At 64.5% G+C, this 17,289-nt stretch overlaps 2 protein-coding genes across 11 annotated transcripts in view; one reads left to right on the forward strand and one right to left on the reverse strand.

The window, feature by feature from the left end:
- The window catches only part of RBFOX3 (RNA binding fox-1 homolog 3), a 79,050-nt gene extending 74,004 nt beyond the window's left edge, over window positions 1-5,046 (forward strand). For 4 of the 5 annotated variants that reach the window (XM_047707850.1, XM_047707854.1, XM_047707849.1 and 1 more), the window contains exons 11-12: window positions 557-635; window positions 2,227-2,810. In XM_047707850.1, coding sequence (XP_047563806.1) covers window positions 557-635; window positions 2,227-2,271 — 124 coding nt within the window. In that variant the 3' untranslated portion in view covers window positions 2,272-2,810. Of the gene's footprint in view, window positions 1-556; window positions 636-2,226; window positions 2,811-3,918 lie in introns of those variants that run through there. The other variant, XM_047707852.1, reaches the window with a different exon arrangement.
- On the reverse strand, window positions 3,578-17,289 carry ENGASE (endo-beta-N-acetylglucosaminidase). 6 transcript variants are annotated; one of them, XM_047707848.1, is made up of 14 exons: window positions 17,049-17,289; window positions 15,606-15,670; window positions 15,240-15,441; window positions 14,179-14,327; window positions 13,539-13,696; window positions 12,479-12,627; window positions 11,971-12,136; window positions 10,999-11,102; window positions 10,558-10,666; window positions 10,223-10,413; window positions 9,725-9,873; window positions 9,129-9,237; window positions 8,678-8,792; window positions 3,578-3,940 (listed from the first exon to the last, which is right to left on the reverse strand). In XM_047707848.1, exons 1-14 carry the CDS (start codon window positions 17,150-17,152, stop codon window positions 3,857-3,859), a joined length of 1,854 nt encoding a protein of 617 aa, XP_047563804.1. In that variant the 5' UTR covers window positions 17,153-17,289; the 3' UTR covers window positions 3,578-3,856. The 6 variants fall into 6 exon arrangements, with proteins under 6 accessions (XP_047563804.1, XP_047563802.1, XP_047563801.1 ...); XM_047707846.1 differs by lacking the exon at window positions 3,578-3,940 and adding an exon at window positions 6,004-8,526 and having other exon boundaries at window positions 9,129-9,234; XM_047707845.1 differs by lacking the exon at window positions 3,578-3,940 and adding an exon at window positions 6,004-8,529 and having other exon boundaries at window positions 9,129-9,234.

Here is a 17,289-nt window from a genome sequence, read left to right on the forward strand (position 1 = left end):
TTCCGCAGCACCCTTATTCTGGGGGTCAAGCTTTCCTCGACCGCCGCTCTGGGAGGGCCCCTTTTTTTTTTTTTTTAAAGATTTTATTTATTTATTTGTCAGAGAGAGCGAGGGAGAGCGAGCGAGCACAGGCAGACAGAATGGCAGGCAGAGGCAGAGGGAGAAGCAGGCTCCCTGACGAGCAAGGAGCCCGATTCGGGACTCGATCCCAGGACACTGGGATCATGACCTGAGCCGAAGGCAGCCGCTTAACCAACTGAGCCACCCAGGCGTCCCTGGGAGGGCCCCTTTACCTTCTGTGCGGCCCCTTGTCAGGGCCAGTGGACACTGGGAGACCTGAGAGGGTGGCCAGCCGTGTTCTGGACACTTCGTTCTAAACGGGCAGGAAGGCTGGGGAGGAGGTCATGCAGGGGTGGGGGGCAGGGCTGGCTGGCAGGTGGGATGCACTGGAGGACACTCCTGAGATGTCTGGGAGGCAGGGGGAGACCTCGCCCGCCCGTCTCTGTCCCTCACCCGCCTCCCTCCCTTGCCTCCCCCCATGTGCTCCTCTCCCTAGTTACGGCAGGGTCTATGCAGCCGCTGACCCTTACCACCACACCATCGGCCCTGCGGCGACTTACAGCATCGGAACCATGGTAAGGAGGCAGGGACGGCCCGGTCCTGGGCACCGGCTGTGGCGAGGAGGGCCAGGCGCCACGGCCAGGATGGGGTGGGCAGGCCCTGAGAATGACCCAGCCTTCTGACCAGTGCCCGGAAGGACCGAGGACTAGATGGAAGTTTGGGGGAGAATGTGCCCCTTGGTGCCCTCAGGGACTTTGGGGGAGGCAGTTCCGTCCGGACGGGCAGCTGCCCAGTAAGGACATCTGACCCTCTGGGGAGCACCTGGGATGCCTGCTTTTCCCCCGTTTTCCAAGGCTCCAGAGGCCAGGAGGGCCTCCACGCCTCTCGTGGGGGTGTTTTCGCCACGGCCCTGTGTGTCCTGTCGTCCCCTCCTCCCCGCCCTGGCACACCTTTTCCTCACTTCAAGGAGAGGGACTAGGGCTGCCCCCACAGGCCACCTCCGTGGCACTGTGGCCGGCTGAGCCGGCGCGCACTCCTGGTGGGCCAGTGTGTGTGTGTGTCTGTCTGTCTGTGTGTGTGTGACCAGCTGTGGACACATACAGCCCAGCTCACTCTGTACCCTGAGACCTGCTTCCAGGGGACACTGTCTCCTGTGCCCACCCCCAGCCCCAGGGGCTGTTAATGTCGCTTTTTAGCTAGTGTGGCGTCCAGCATCAAAGATGAACACGTTTCTCCGGGGTGGGGGAGAGGGAGGTCCAGAGCCAACAGGGACTCCCTGTTCCTTCTCCCTTGGTTTTGATGACCCCCTCCCAATTTTTGTTTTCTCTTTTTTGGTTTTTAACAAGTTCCTGGCATCCCCAGCAGCCCGCGGCGACTGTGGCCGCCCCCTCCCAGATGGGGGCCCCAGAAGTGCAGCGTGCGGGCCCCTTGGCTCCGGGGTCGGCGCGGCCTCTGCGCAGCTGCTGGCTAGAAGCTTTCATTCATTCACAGAGGGGCCCCCTTAAGTTTTCGTTTTTATTTTAAGAGTTTCCGGTTTTTCCCCCCAAGTTTTTTCTGCGGCATTTGCCATCTTCTTCCTTTTTCTGCTGAAACTGGGGAGGAGGTTCCTCTGGAGATGTCTCCAATCCAGGGCAGCCAAGGGACACAGGAGCAAGAGCGCCAGAGACCTGTCCTCCTCAGCAGGACGGAGGGCCCAGGCAAGGACCTGGGGGAAGAGCAGGGACCCCAGGAACCCCCTGAAGCTCCAAGGGGCCAGGCGAGCAGGCAGAGCCCCTCCTGGCAGAACCAAGGCCTGGGAGCCCTGGCAGGAGGTTCCCTCCCCTGTCCTGAGTCCTGCCTGAAGCCCAGGCAGGCAGCCCCGGGGGGTGCTGAGACCTCCCCCGCCCCCATTAAGGCGAAGGGGGCCAGGAAAGGGCCAGGCCTAAGAGGCATCTCCAACCTCATTGTCCAGGAGCGCTGTGGCCCATGACCCTGGCAGCCCCCTGGCCCCCGTCACCCCCAGCATGGAAGGACTAGGCCCAGGGCCCCCCGATGCCATGAGAACCAGCGCTCGCTCCCCGCCAAGGCGAACCTTCACAAGGGGTCAACAGTGGGATTTAGTGATTTTTTTTGCCCCCCACCCCCGAGGCGGTGCTGACTGGCTGTTTGTCGTCTTTGATGTTGCAGGCCAGCCTGTGCCGAGGAGGGTACAGCCGCTTCACCCCCTACTAGCAAGGGGGCCCAGCCCCTAGCAGCACTCACGCTGACTGCTCAGCACACACCAAACCCAGCAGTCCAAAACCAGGCACAGCCACCGGGAGGACAGTGCGCCCCCCCCAGTCAGCGGCCCGCGACGCCAAAGCCCGTAGGGTCCACCTCCAGCCAGCAGGTCTCCCTGCCCCTCACGATGGCGTGTGTGTCTTTGACCCTGGTTGCCCCTGTATGTCTGAAACCTTGCTTCCTATTTTGACTTTGTTGATGATGTTCCCCCCAAGCCATTTCAGGTACAGTATGTGCGCAGCGGGAGGGGCTGGTCTGGGCACAAAACCCCTCCCGGAGAACTAGCAATAGAGCCCGCCAGGGCGACCCCCACTTCCCATCCCCTGGGGCTATGGAGCCACAGAAGACACCCACAGCCACTGCCCCACCCCTGGGGTCCAGGGAGTGAGGAGGAGCTCCTGTCCGCGGAGCGGGGTTTCGGGCCCAGACCACGTCCCCTCCCACCTTCCCCGGCTGGTGGCGGGAGGAGCCACGTCTGCCCTCCTCACCCACAGCTGAAACCCACCATTTCCGGTTCGCATTTCTTGAGGACGACAGTGCGGGCGGAAACCGCCACGGCCACACTGGCCTCAGGGCTCCTTGCTTAGCCTTTGTTGTAATAAACAAAAGCGTAGGAAGAAACACCGGGAAGGAGCCGAGGGCCCCTCGCCCGCAGTGCTCCCTCCAGCAGCGGCTCTCCCCTCCAGCCATGCTCTGAAGATGGCACCCTTCACTGCCAGAGATGGGGTCCCGGCCAGCCCGGCGCCCTTCCCCTTCCCCAGGCTTGGAAACGTCCTTTCATCAGGGTACACTTGAGAAGGGGCGAGCAGGGGAGGCGTGGTGGGGAGGCCCATTGCCGGCCTGCTCGGCGACACGGCACTCGAAGCCAGCCTCCCGTCCAGAGAGGCGTGGTGCTTAGCTCTGTGGCCGAGTGGCCCCGCGGTGCCCAGGGTTGTAAAGGGCCCTGTGGGAACATGCTGGCCGGGGCCCGCGGGCAAAGCCAACACAGCCCAGCTACCTCATGGGGTAGGCTGCCCAGTCGGGACGGCACCCTGCCTCCGTTCCAGGAGGAGGTGTCTCAGGCCAGGGAAGCCCAGGTCCCCTAGCGTGCCAGAGCTGGGCTTCCGGTGCCAGCTAGAGAGTGTGGAACCCCCCACCCCCACCAGCCAGGACACACCGGCTCTTAGCTGCTGGACCCGGCCAAGGTGCGGGGCTGCCTCACTTGCCACCGCCAGGAGCACCGCCTCCTTCCCAGCCCCTCACGGCCTGTGCCGTCCACCCACCGCCCTGTCTTCGCCCCCGCAGAGCCAGCCAGGCCCCCGCTCCGCTCGGGCCAAGCCCAGAGGCGGCACCAGCCAGCCGCTCCGGCCGGCCCTTCTCCCCCGCACCGGTCCCCACACTCCGCCCCCGAGAGGGTCGGCTTTCAGTTCAGCTCACGGCAAGACCATGGGTTCCCAGAAGCTGGGCCCCGGGGGACAGGCTGGGGGGGGGGTGCGCGCTAGGACTGCAGGGCCCCGGCCCCCTTCCTCCCTGCACGGACGCCAGGCCTTGTCCGTCCTCAGACACGCCTGGCGTTGCTTCCGTGAAACTGCAAGTCCTGCCTTTCTGTTTCTGTTGTAGTGAAAGCTTCCACCGTTTCCTTCTTGGACCATGAAGGGCAAAAACAAAAAACAAAAAACAAAAAAAAATCACAAAACAAAAAAAAAAACAAAAAAAGATGTTAAGATCCAAGCAACAAAAAAACAACCAAACCGAGAAGCATCCACCACGTCCACGTCGCGCCAGGCGCCGCACAGCGCAGCGAGGGAGCACGTCGGCGGCGCCGCCCCTCCCTGGCCACCGAGGGCCGCCAGCACCCCTCCCCGGCCGGCAGGGAGCGCAGGAGGGGGACGGGCCTCTTCTCTACCAAGTCTTCCTTTCCGGCCCCCCACTCCCAGGGCACGCGGGCCCCACGGAGGAACAGGCCGCAGGCCTGAGCCGGGAGAGCAGCCAGCAGGACTTGACCTTTGTTGCCAACTGTGCCAGCGGAGGGAACGGCTGGGCTGGGGTGGGTGGGGGGTAGCTCTTCGTTCCCGGGGTCTCTGGCTTCAGCCCGTGCCCGTCACCCTCACGTCCAGCCGTCTGGGCCCCAGCTCCCCCTTGCGCCACGCCGCCAGCACCGTGTTCTGCAAACCTGGTGAGGGGCTTGCAGGCCACCAGAGTCCCGACGGGCAGCCCTGGGGTCCGACCCCCAACACCGAAGGCTAACGTGGTTCCAGAACTGTGGGGCGCCCAGGCCCCCCTTGCTCCACGTGAGGGGGCTCCCGGGCCGCCCAGCCAGGATCACACCTCAAACCTAAGAGTGAGCGTCAGGGCAGAGGCCTCGGGGCGAGGGCAAGCTCAGACGGGCCCCAGCCAGCCCGTTTCCTGTCCCCTTGCTGACTCCCTGCCGCCTGCAGGGCCAAGCCCTCCCCGCACTGTCCTGCAGGGGAGCAGAGGGCCAGGGTGGGGGGGGCCAGTGCCTGGCTGCACGGCGAGGCCGGGAGTCACGGCGCCACGGGGCTGGATGGCCAGGCCCGAGCAGGGGGAGAGACGGGGAAAGGCCTGGAGCATCGCCAGGGACCCAGGTGCGGGTCCCGGGGTGGCGGGAGAGCAGAGGTGGAAAGCAGGGAGGGGCCCCCCGCCAGGCAGGGAGAGCTGGAGTAGGGGACGCAGCAAAAAATACGACCTAGGCTCCCAACATGGCTCCACTGTCTCATGAAACTTAAACAAAAAACCACACCTCACTTTATATATTCAGCATCAGCTCCTGAAGCTCCTGAAATGAGCCCCTTTTCTAGTCCTGTTGTACAGAGCCCGCCCGCCGGCCCCGCCCGTCCAGAGCCCCTTGCTGTCCCGCCCCGCCCCGCCCCGCCCCGCCCCCAGGACTGCAGCCAGGCCCCAGGCTTCCTTTCTTACCATTCTGTATGCTTCCAAGGTGTGACCATTCAAATCAACAGTATTATTAAGATTATTAATAAAGATTTCTTTCTTCAAACCAGGACAACTCTTTTTTATTTGGCTGCCCCCAGGGCCGGGGGTGGAGCACGAGGGCACCTGCCAGGGCAGGCCCCGGATCCGCAGCCTGTCCCAGGGTCTGGCCCACCTTCTGCCCGGCAGACCCTTCTGGGCAAGACTCCAGAGCCCCAATCCTGCGGCTCCTTCCCCCACCCTGACCCAGAACAGGCTGGAGGCAGGGCCCACGCGCGTCCTCCCAGCTGCCTCATCCTGCCGTGCACCGTAGGAGCCACCCAGGGTCCCTCCCAGCTGAGCAACAGCTACTGCACACAGACACCCGGCCGGGCCTCCAGTCATCGCGCTGCTCAGCAGCTGTGGCCCGCCCAGTGCAGACAGGAGAGGGGACGGGGCTGGGGACGTCCCAAAGCAGAGGGCCCCAGATCCCAGCCACACCACAGCCACTGCCCCTGTGATGTGGGTCGGGTGGTGGTTCCTTGAGGGAGTCGGGGGGCTGCTTCAAGGGAGGCCCACAGGCACGGGTCCCCATCCCTGGGAGGCTCGGTGGAGGGCAGCTGCCACCCTCGCCAGCCCCCCAAAAGACGAAATGGAACTGGGAAGGAAAGCACGGGGTCCAAGCCCCGGGCTGGGAGCGGCTGGGCCAAGCCCACGTCCCAAAACTAAGGCGGCCAGTCCACAACGCAGCTCACCCACGAATTTTTCACGTTTCACTTCGGATCATTTATTTCAGAGTGACGACACCCTCCAGACGTGCGCAGGCTTGAATGCCAACACACTCATTTTCCTGCCCACGAGCCCCTACTCTCCGTGGGAAAGGGACAGCGCTCTCGGGAGCTCTCTGGCCCCACCGCGCACCGCGCTCTAACCCCTCACCTCTCATCCCCTGCTCACCAGACTGTGAGAAAATAATTGCACCATCAATTTTCCCTCCTCCTCTGCGTAAACTGGCGGGGGGCACAGACACTTCAAGCCAACAGGCTGCGACAATGGAAAGCTGCTGCCTACCTCCGGGCACCCTGCCTCGCCCGACTCCCACCTCTGGAGACACAGGGGGCAGAGCCAGACCCCCCGGTACAAAACGGGAGGCTCAAAGCAAACCAGTGGTCCACACCAAGAACACGGTCGCGGGAGCAGCTCCAAGCGGCCGCGACTCTGGTCCCCCTGCCACTGCCCTGTCCAGGTTCACGGGGACAGGCAGGTGCTGGGTGACCTGCACTCTGAGCTGGTCAGCGGAGGCATCCTCCTGTCCTGCTTGAGCTGTCCTCCCCGTCTGCTGGGCAAACCACTTCCCCACAGGGGACCAAGCTGGTTGGGCCACATGTGGGACATGGAGAGTAAAATGTCCCTCTGTCCCCCTGGGAAAGAGGCACCTGGGCCGGGGGTGGGGGTGGGATGGAGGCAGCCCTGGAGGGACACACCCTCTGCCGTCCTAAGGGCCAGGTTCACCAGGGCCACCGGACCAGGCTCAGATTCCTGAATTCTGGACAACCAGGAGCGGTGCGGCTGCACTGCCACCTAGTGGCCGCTGCCCTCCCTACAACGTAGGAGCGAGGCTGAGGACTGGGGCTTGCACCCAAGGACAGCCAAGAGGCGGGACCCCAAGCTGGGAGGGTCATGGCCCTTGGCACCGCCTCATGTCACATAGCACAGGTGGAGGGCAGAGAAATGGGCATAATACCCCCCATCAAAGGCCCTGTGAGACGCGGGGGTAAGACCCCCCAGAACAAGGGACGCTGCTCAGGCCGAGGACAGAAGCTGGGCGGCGCAGCAGAGAGTCCCAGGCTACGGGGTGGAGGGCGCCCACCCCCTGGAGGCCAGCATGCTGGCCCCGGGGTCACCAGGGGAGCCGTGTGGTCGGGGGGGCGTCTCTGGCCCACTCACCCCATCCTCTCCTCCCTACACAGAGCCTCTGGCTGGCCTCAGCCCAGGCAGAGGGAAGGAAGGTGCTAGAGGACAGAGGAGGTGGCAAGACAGGAAGGGGGCCCAGTGGAGAGGGTTCTCAAGAAACCTGTGCTCACAGGGGCCTCGGCGCCCCCCCACCCCTTCCCCTGGGAGAGGCTGAGGCGGGAGGACAGGAAGGAGCAGACGGCCAGAGCTCCCACTGCAAGGCTGGGCTAGGCTGCAGCCGAGGGCCTTCCTGGGCCCTGGCCGGCCTCCCACTCCCCGAGCCTGGACAGCCTCGCTCACCGCAGACACAGAGCCAAGGCCCACAGTTCGGCTCTGTGCAAGCTTCGCCAGTACCCACGGCCCAGAAGAGACACAGCAGCACGCGGGGCCGATGGGAAGGCTCTGCAAACAGCTCCGGCTCACGGGACGGCACACGGAGCCAGCCACAACCGGAAGGTCGGCCCAGGGTGGGGTGTGCAGCCTGGTGCCGGCCAGGCCCTGGGCTCCCTGGTCCTAAGGGGAAGCAGGTCAGCCCCCAGGGCACCACGTCCCAGCTCCCTGCCATGCTCAGCCCCCAGCCCTCACCCTGGGAATCACTTCCAGGGCCTGCTGGGAGGCCTCCTGTCCCAGGTAAGCCTGTCGAGTTAGGAAACACCCTTTGGGGAGCTGGTGGGGCTAGCTTTCCCAAACCCTGTCCCTTGTACCTGGGAGTCTGTACTCCAGAAAGGGATTAGACATAACGGAGTTCATTAACCTCGGAAAATCATCAGCCCAGCAAACGGACTTCTTGGTTTTCCTGTCACCGGCGTCCACCACCAAACAGCCCCAGCCACAGCCATCTGGCACCCGTGGGCTCCCACACACCGCGTGGGGCCCTGAGCCCGGAGGCGGGGAGACGCCAGCTTCGGCGCTGGCTCACAGCTGGGGCAGGGAGTAGAGCAGGGCTGCCCTGCCCCACTCGGCCTGTGGCACCAGGAACCCCTCCTTAGGGACGGGCTCCACCAAGAACTGCACACGGCTGTCCCTGCCGGGCCCCACGGCCGCCACTGGCAGCTCCACTACCCGGTACTGGTTGACGAAGGCCAGGCCCAGGAGCGCGGGTTTGTCGGGCCCCGGCAGCCCCCCTTGCGGAGAGCCCCCGAAGCTCCCTGGGAGGCAGTGGATCCGGAAGCATCGAATGGGAGAGAGGAGGTAGGACCAGTGCAGGGTGCAGCTGAGTCGCAGTCGGGCAGGGACGACCCCCTCCTCCTCCTCCTCCTCGGACGTGGCCGGCTGCCAGCAAACGCGGGACACAGTGACGGCCTGCACCCGGGGCAGCGGGCGGAGCAGGCTGTCGGCATCCACCACCTGGTGGGAGAGAGAGGGCTCGCCCTGACGCCCACCGGCAGCGCAGGGTGCCCGCCCCACACTCCCGCTCCTCGGTGACTCCGCCCCACTGGCCCTCAGCCTCCTGTGCGACCAGAGGCCCCTCCGCCCACACCCGCGCCCCACAGCCCACCTGGATCTCCCCGAGCCTGCAGACGAAGCTCGCTTCCTCCCGGCTGCCCGCAGGCCGCGCAAAGCTAACGAGCAGGTCTCCCAGGAGGCAGCCCCGCAGGTTCACCTCGTAGCAGCTGGGGGAGGTGACAGGCCAGTCACAAGGCGCCCGCCTCCCCCAGCGCCTCGAGGCCAGCTGCTCAGAGGCCCGCAGCCATGGCGGGAACAGAGGGCCATCCTGACGTGGGCCCTGCGGCTGGTGGGAACCCCAGATGGAAGGCATGGCCATGACCGCTCCCAGCAGCCTCCCGGGCTCATGTCCCCGCGCTGCCCAGAAACGTGGGGGGTCGGCCAGGGCCCCTCCAATCCCTCCAGTTCTGGGGCTTCTCAACCCAGGGCCCCTCCCTCAAGCCCCCCACCCCCAGCAGGCAGCCCTCCCCGCTGGAGACCCAACAGGAAGAGAAAAGACTCACCGCTGGACCCAGCCCCCATGGAGCTGTTGGCCGCAGCGGCCCACCCATCTGGCCAGCTTGGTGGGGGGCACCCGGAGGGGCCGGGGGCTGTGCCTTGAGCTGGTTTCTGCTGGGGGAGGAGACCCAGGACTTGAAAATGAGAAGAATCCAAAGGAAACCGCAGAGAGGTGTCCACTGAACGGAGTGGGGGCGGGGGGAGGCCCGGAGGCCAACAGACCCACTGCTGGTGCCAGGGGCCCACGGCCCACCCAAACAGGCTGAGGCCTTGGGGGGAAGGAGAACAGGGCAGAGAGCCTCCCCAACCCCCTCCGCAGGGTCTCAATGCCACGGCGGGCAGGAGACCCGTTCCCCAAGTCTCTGTGGAACAGGGACCCAGGCCTGCACAGCACAGCGTGTTACCCAGTGGGGGCTGCGGGCCGGAGGCTGCAGCGGACCCGTGTCTCCCTATCCAGGCCTGGCCCACAGCAGCACGGAGGACATCACCTGTCCTCTGCCCAGCCCCGGCTCCCCCACACCCTGGTGAGCTCTCTAGATGCTTCCCCAAGGTGTCCCCGAAACAGAGGGGCCACAGGAAGCCAAAGCCCTACACCTCTCACCATCCAGCGTCCAGAGGCCACCAACGTGGCAGCTGCCTGCGTCCCCCGTGGTGAGCTCCAATGCCACCTCGACAGCCGAGGGCCCTTCTAGTTTATACACCAAAGACAGGAAAATTTTGGGAGGCACGGGCACGTGCAGAGAGAACAGCCTGCCGGAGGAGGGCCAGGGTGAGCTCATGCAGGGTCTCAAGGCGTCGGACCCACAGAAACAGCAGAATGTGGTAGCTGGGGGGACGGGAGCTGTTCTGCAGGGACGGGCGAGAACATTCTGGAGACTGAAGGCACAATGACGTGCAAACAGCTCGCGCTACCGTACCACACATTCAGAAATGCCTCAGACGGTAAATGGTACATTACGTGCTTTCTACCACGAAAACCCCCTGTTCTGTCTTCTGGCCTCCTTCCGGCCGCTGCAGCCCACCCGCCCAGGACAGTGAGGGACAGGGGTGAGGGGGATGCAGACAATGTCACAGATGTCTCCCCCACTCACTCACCTACCTCACGGCCACGGGTCCGACCTCGGGTGGAATCACCCCACGGATGAGCAGGGAGCTGCCCCCATGCCAGGCATCCGCCAGACAGCAGCTCGTCCTCACCCAGCCCCGGCCGGCCCCTTCCGGCCTGTGCTCCGCAAACAGGGGCTGGATCTCCTGGGCGCTGGGGTGGTACCAGGGCCCCACCGCCTCCTCCTGGAGGGCAAGGCCGGGTGAGGGAGGCCCGAGGGGTGCGGGGGGAGCAGCGTGGCCACCATGTCTCCCACACCCGGAGCCCCCTACGTGTCCCAGGGGAAACCAAAGCTGAACACCAGGAAGCCCACCAGGAAGCCCACGCACCTGTCCGTAGCGCACTCGCCGTGTCCCCATGCCCAGGCAGAAAGAGGTGACGAAGGGCAAAGAACAGATGCTGTGTGTGGGCAGGTAGCGTTCCAGCAAAGCCCAGAACCTGTGCGGAAGGCGCAGGGGAACCCCGAACTCACTCCCGACATCCCTCCCAGAGTGAGCGCCCCCACCCCCGCTGAAAGTGTGGGGGATGCAGATCTGCAGGGGGGTGGTTCCCCCACCCCCTCATCCTTCCCGCTTGGGTTGCCAGGACCCTCCAGCCTGGACACGGCCAAGACGGCTGGCTTCTCTCAAACTGGGCCCCTCAGCCCTGCCCGCTGTGTGTGGGAAAGGTCCGTGGAGAGCAAGGCCTGAGCTATCTTGGGAAACCAGAGAAAATGCCAGAGCCCCCATCTGGCCAACACCAACCCCCTGCCTGGGACGGGAAGGACTCACTTGTCCTGGTTCTGGAAGAAATCCTTCTTCTCCAAACACTCGTACACCCAGCCAGGGGCGAAGAGAGCCGCGGAGAAGCCGTGCTTCCGGATCAGCTCCAGCGACTGGGGAGACAGCGGTCAGGGCAGAGCGCGGCCTGGCCGGCCAGGCCTCCCGCCCAGCCCGGAGCGGGCTCCAACCCCAGCAGCTCATCAGCCCACAGCGAGGGGAAGAAAGGCGGTGAGTGGGCCGGGGTCTGCGCTGGGGAAGGCCGGCCCACGGCCTGCACGTGCCTCTCCCTCGCTCCACCTCTCATCGCGTTACCAGACTCAGAGCAGGTGGAGAGAATCTTTGGTTATTGGAATAATTTATTCACTTAGAGCTTAATTAATGAGCAGGAGCATCCCCATGGCACTGGAAGGGGCAGGACGGCCCGCCGGTCCGGAAGATGAGCCGACTTTCTGTCCATCCCGCACCGAGGCCCCAGCCCCGGCAACCCCCTCTTGTCTCTCCTCATTGCCAACGGGACTCGCCTTGCCAGAAAAAAATCTCACTAGTTATTAAACCACCAAATTCCCCAAACTGGCTTTTTTACCGGGTCCTGGTCCCTGAGCTGCCTGTGGACGGGTGCGCTGCCAGTGCCCCCCAAGCCCACCCGATGCTCTAAGCGCCCACAGTCCAGGAAGAAGGAACGGCTCGCTAGAGCGCGGGGGTCGCCCAGCTGCTTCTGTCCCTCTACACCCACGTAAAAAGCAGCGCCTGATGGCAGGAAGGGGCTGGAAGTTAGGGTTCCAGGGCACAGCCTGGCCTTGCGGCATCAGCCGGGTGTCCTGGGCCCCAGCGTCCCTGCTCTGGGAAGCACGCGGCCTGTCTGTCCCTGGAGCACAGATGGGAGCGGAAGGTCCCGGGAAAACCAGGCCGCAGAAGGCACACAGGCCACGGAGGGCAGGCAGGCCATCGCGCCCACCTCCCGCCCCCAGGGCCACCACCCACCTTGTGCGTGTCGAACTGGCCTCCCACGACGTTGCTCCGCGCGAACACGTCCACGCCCACGTACACGTCGGCGCGGCGCCCCCCCGCCGGGCCGCGCATGCGCTCCAGGTGTTCCTCCCGCCAGTTGTAGTTGGTGAAGAAGCCGTCGCACGCGTCGAAGAAGACCCTGGACGCGGCGGCCAGGCGGGGCTGTGAGGCCGGGACCCAGAGAGGCCCGGGGGCTGCCCACCCTGGGGCTGCCCACCCTGGGGGTCCCCCTCCTTGCCCTTCCGAGGCTCGCCTCCATCCGAACCCCCAGACTGGGCTGCCTCCAGGCCCAGAACACGGCCTGCTCCGGACAGCGGGGGCCCCGCCGGGAGCGCATGGCCCGCGGCCCGCGCGGCACAGGCCCTCCCCGCTAGTGGCCGGTGTCTCCGACTCTGCTCCCGGCCTCTCCGACCCAGGCAGCCGTGCGCCCCAGGCCCTGGGAGGCGGTCGGCATTCCCGCCCCAGCCTGCTCGGCCCTCACCGGTTGTGCTGGTTGAGTTCATCCTGCCACTTGAGCTGCCCGCTGCTCACCACGCTGTCGTACCACAGCACCAAGCCCCCAGGCACCCGCTGATGGAGCTGGGCGCTCAGGTAGCGCAGGAAGTGGGGCACGTTGCCCACCGCTGTCGGCTGCAGAGGGAGGCAGAGAAGACCCGCGGTGAGGCCCGGCTCCGGCCGTGGTCAGAAGTGCCCCTCGCAGCACAGACAGGAGGCTGCTTAACCCCAGGAGCAAACACAGACTCCAAAGAAGCCCCGGGTCCCTGGAGCCCCCTGACCCCACAGCCATGGAGAGGAGGGTCCAGCCCAATGTTTCCCACTGTCCTTTCTTTTTTTCTCATTTTAAAAGATTTTATTGATTCTAGGGGCGCCTGGGTGGCTCAGTGCGTTAAGCCTCTGCCTTCGGCTCAGGTCATGATCCCAGGGTCCTGGGATGGAGCCCTGCGTTGGGCTCTCTGCTCAGCAAGGAGCCTGCTTCCCCCTCTCTCTCTGCCTGCCTCTCTGCCTGCTTGTGATCTCTGTCTGTCAAATAAATCAATAAAATCTAAAAAAAAAAAAAAAAAAAAAAAGATTTTATTGATTCTAGAGAATCCCAAGCAGTGTCCCTGCTGAGCACAGAGCCCAACATGTGGCTGGATCCCATGACCCTGAGACGGTGACCTGAGCTGAAATCAAGAGTCAGACATGCAGCCGACTGAGCCCCCGCAGGAGCCCCAGCTGTCCTTCCTTTCTGAAGCAGGAAGGACATGGGCACAGCAACAAAGAAAAAATAAAACCCCAGGAAAGGGGAGGGCGGCACCAAGGACAGCCGCACACGCGGCCCCAGCAGAGCAGTTGGAGGAGGAGGAAAGGGACGCCTTGAAAAGGCAGCAGGGCAAAGCTTAGCCAACCAGGGATTCTGGACATGGTGCCGGAGAAGGTTCTGTCCCTCAGCGAAGGGACAGAGGTATCACTTAACCGGCCACAGTGACGCTGAGGAAAGCGACGGAGGGACAGCGCGCGGGGCCTGGGCTGGGCAAGTGCCAGGAGAAGGCTGTGCTCACACTCAGAGAGTTCTCGATGTTGACCAGCCAGCCATCGAAGCGGAAGAACTGGGCAATGAGGACCAGCTGGTCTGCCACGGCTCGGTACGAGCGCTCGTCCCCGGCCAGAAAGGCTTCGCAGAGCTGCGCACCGTCCTTCCACTCAGTGATGAAGGTCCCTGCCAGGGCCGAGAGAAACGAGGGCAGGCGAACCCAGCAGTTAGGAAAGCGTGGCTCTTGCAAGAGCACAGCAGCCCGGCCTGCAAGCTCATTACACAATCCCACGCCAGCCGCCCCAGATACCTGCAGAGTCCCACGCCCCTCGGGCCGACCCTGCGGCAGTGAAGAGGCCAACCACTGACGCGGTGCGGGGGAAGAGAGCCGCACCCACGGACCGGCCACCAGTGGCCTGCGGGCCACGTCCGCGCCCCGCCCCCTTCATAAATACAGCCCATCTGTTTGCCTGTTGTCTACAGCTGCACTGTCTTGGTTAGGACAGTGACCCAGTGGCCTGGTCCCTTCCGGAAGTTGGCCCTTGCCTGTCATAACCGATCAAGGCAGCCCCAGGCGAGGATCGCTTCGCCCCCAGAAGCCTTCTCGTTGCTGGTCACCTGGCAGGTGCACTGACGAGTGAGTGGGAGGCGAGCCCCGGGGCTCTTACCCAGCACGCAGACCCCATGCCGATGGGCAGCGTTGGTCCAACCCACGGGGGGGATGGTCACGGTGTGGTGGCTGAAGTACACGAAGATGTCGATGCACTGCCAGTGGTAGAAGCAGTAGGGGCTACGCACCGCCGAGCCCTGAATGAACCTGCGCGACACACGGAGCAGTCAGGACCCAGGACACGGGCACCCCGGGAAAGCTCCTCTTTGGTCCCGGCCAGCAACCGGGATGCTGGCTACGCACCAGGCGCAGCGTAGACCCCAGGTAGAGCGAGAAGTGGGAAAGCACCTCGACCCTGAGATTAAGAGGTCTTAAGGGAAACATCTTCCCCAGGCTGGGCTGGTGGTCACTGCTGGACCCGATGGCTGAGCGTTGTCAGTCTCGACAAAGACGGGGCAGGACGAAAGCGAAGCGGCGGGGCTCAGGCTAAAGCCCCAGGCTCGGCCCCTGCACCATTTCTGCAGAACGGTCTCCCTACACCCAATGCTGGGCTGGCCACCATGAGCTGCACCCAAGATGTCGCCTCCTGCCTCCACCCATCCCTTGGTGGCCAGTTCGGACTAGGCCTTCCCATCTATCGTCCCCTCCAGGACTGTTTTACAGACGTCTAAGACCTCTAAGTGGACCATGCAGCAACTCTGGAGGAAGTGTCCCCTGGCTGGGAGGGACATAGGAGGGTCACAGCTGGGCATCCGGAACTGATGGGCTGAGGACAGTCAGAGCTGAAGGGGTCCGGGGAGAACCATGGCTCTGGCCCAGGAGTGTGGAAAGGGTGCCAGCTGCTGGACCCGCCCCACACACCAGATTTTAAGGGCACACACTCCCCGGAAGCAAATGGTGTCAGGCCTGCCAGAGGCCCCAGCTTTCACCTGACCCAGGTCCTTTAGAGATGACACCAGAGACCAGGGCGCCTCGACCAGTCAGAGCAGTCTGGTCCAGAGACTCCCCCCTCCCCCAGTGCTCTTTGTCACACAGCTGTCCCTCTCCCTGCCTCCTTCCCCTCCAGCCCTGTCTCAGGCAACAGAATTAATGTCGGGCGATGCCCTCGCAAAGCCTCACTTGTCATCGAGATACCCGCCCATCATGTCATGGCACAGCAGGGTCCGGGGCCTCTGGCTGCTCAAGGGGGGCTGCCGGCACTCGGAGGGCTCCAAGGCCACGTTGAAGCTGTCCTCCACGTCAGGCGTCCACGCCAGGAGTTCTTCCAGTGAAGAGAAGTAAAAACTGACAGGTTTGGTGGTGTCCTTGTCATAATACCTAGCTGGTCAGAGGAGGGGGAAATGAGGAATTGATTAGAAAGTATGGGGTCCCTAGATGCTCTGACAACGACCCAGAGAGAAAACACTAGACCGGGGGGGGGGGGGCCTGCCCCAAAGCCCCAAGAGTGAACACAGAGACAGCGTTCCGAGCCTCCGTCCGTCTCACCTGGCAAAGGCTCCGGGGTAAAACTGACCACTTCACGAAAGACGGCTTCTTCTTGCTCCTCAATTCTAAGCAATGAGGAAGTAAAAAAAAAAAAGGTTTTTTTAAGTAAAAGCATGAAGAAAAAGAATGCTGACAAGCACACGCACCAGGCGCAGGCAGACTGGCCGAGGGGAGGGAGTACTGTTCTCGGACCTATATTCTGAAGCCAATTATGGAAATACGCATTGAACCAAAGGGGCGAGTGGGCGCCGTCTTCCTGCAGCCGCCCGTGTTGGCGCCGCGGCCTGCCCTCCGGCCCTCCGGCCGACACCGGACACTGGCGGCTCCTCCTACAAATAAACTGGGTTTCTTTTCGAAGTAACCGTCGCCATGCGGACGTGGGCAGACGCTCCGGCCGCCGTCTGTTGGCCGCGGGCTTCCGCGTGGAAATTCCCTCAATTTCCCCAAACCCGCGCCACTTCTTGTGACTTTCGTGGGGGACCTTGCAACTAGCTGGGCGGGTGGAGGGTCAGGGACATTCAGGCCTCACCAGAGCACAAGGGCGGTGGAAAACACTTCCTTTATTTATTTATTTATTTTTTTTAAAGATTTTATTTATTTATTTGACAGAGAGAGATCACAAGCAGGCAGAGAGGCAGGCAGAGAGAGAGGAAGGGAAGCAGGCTCCCTGCAGGGAGCCCAATGCGGGGCTCGATCCCAGGACCCTGAGACCATGACCTGAGCCGAAGGCAGAGGCTTAACCCACTGAGCCACCCAGGAGCCCCAAAACACTTCCTTTAGAACTCCGTCCCACACCCTGCTGTCCTTCGGCCCCCCTGGCCCAGCGCGCATCGGGGCGCCTGCGAGCCCGCCCAGCATTCTCACCCCTGCGGCCGCAGCCACTCCGCGGCCGTCCCTGGCCAGTCGGAAACAGCCCTGGTCTCCCTCTCGGGGGGGGGGGGGGGGGGGGAGGGGGGGGGTTAAACAACACTGGGGACGCTGTTTCCAAGCAGGCCCTCCGGTGCGCCCTTGCCCCCCCCCAGGGAGCCAAGCAGGCCGTCCGGTGCGGGAGACCCCCCGGTGCGCCAGTGCCCCCCCCCAGGGAGCCAAGCAGGCCGTCCGGTGCGGGAGACCCCCCGGTGCGCCAGTGCCCCCCCCCAGGGAGCCAAGCGCGGACTGCGACGGACTCGCCGCCCCTTCCGTGCCTCTGAGCCTGCGCCCGCTCGGTTCCTTCCACTCGCACACCCTTCCCCCGTCCGCCACGTGCTCCTACAGACCAGCTCGGCGGCCCCGCTCCGGGCGCGACCCCCTTCCGGGCCAGCGAGGGCGCCAGTGCCACCCGCCCGCCCCGGCGCGCCGAGCCGGGCCCCGCGGCCAGCGACCGAGGGCAGCCCCACCGGCCTCACGCGCGAGGACCCCGAGGCTCCCCGCCCACGACTGCGGCCGCCGCCGGTCCCCGCCCACCTCCTCCGCGGTCGCCGCTGCCCCGGCCGCCGCTCCGGCTCCTCCGGGATCGTGGGCGCCCTCTTGCGCGCCGCCGCGCGGGTCACCGGCCCAGCCGCCTCCATCACGGTGCCGCTCCCTCCGCCGCCCCCGGCCAATCGCAGGCCGGAGCCCGTCCCCGCCTCCGGCCTCTGGCCAATCGCAGGCCGGAGCCCGCCCGGCCCAATGGAGGGACCGCGCGGTACGGCTGCCCCGCCCCGGC

Source organism: Lutra lutra, chromosome 16, assembly GCF_902655055.1.
Source record: "Lutra lutra chromosome 16, mLutLut1.2, whole genome shotgun sequence".
Classification (NCBI taxonomy): Eukaryota; Metazoa; Chordata; class Mammalia; order Carnivora; family Mustelidae; genus Lutra; species Lutra lutra.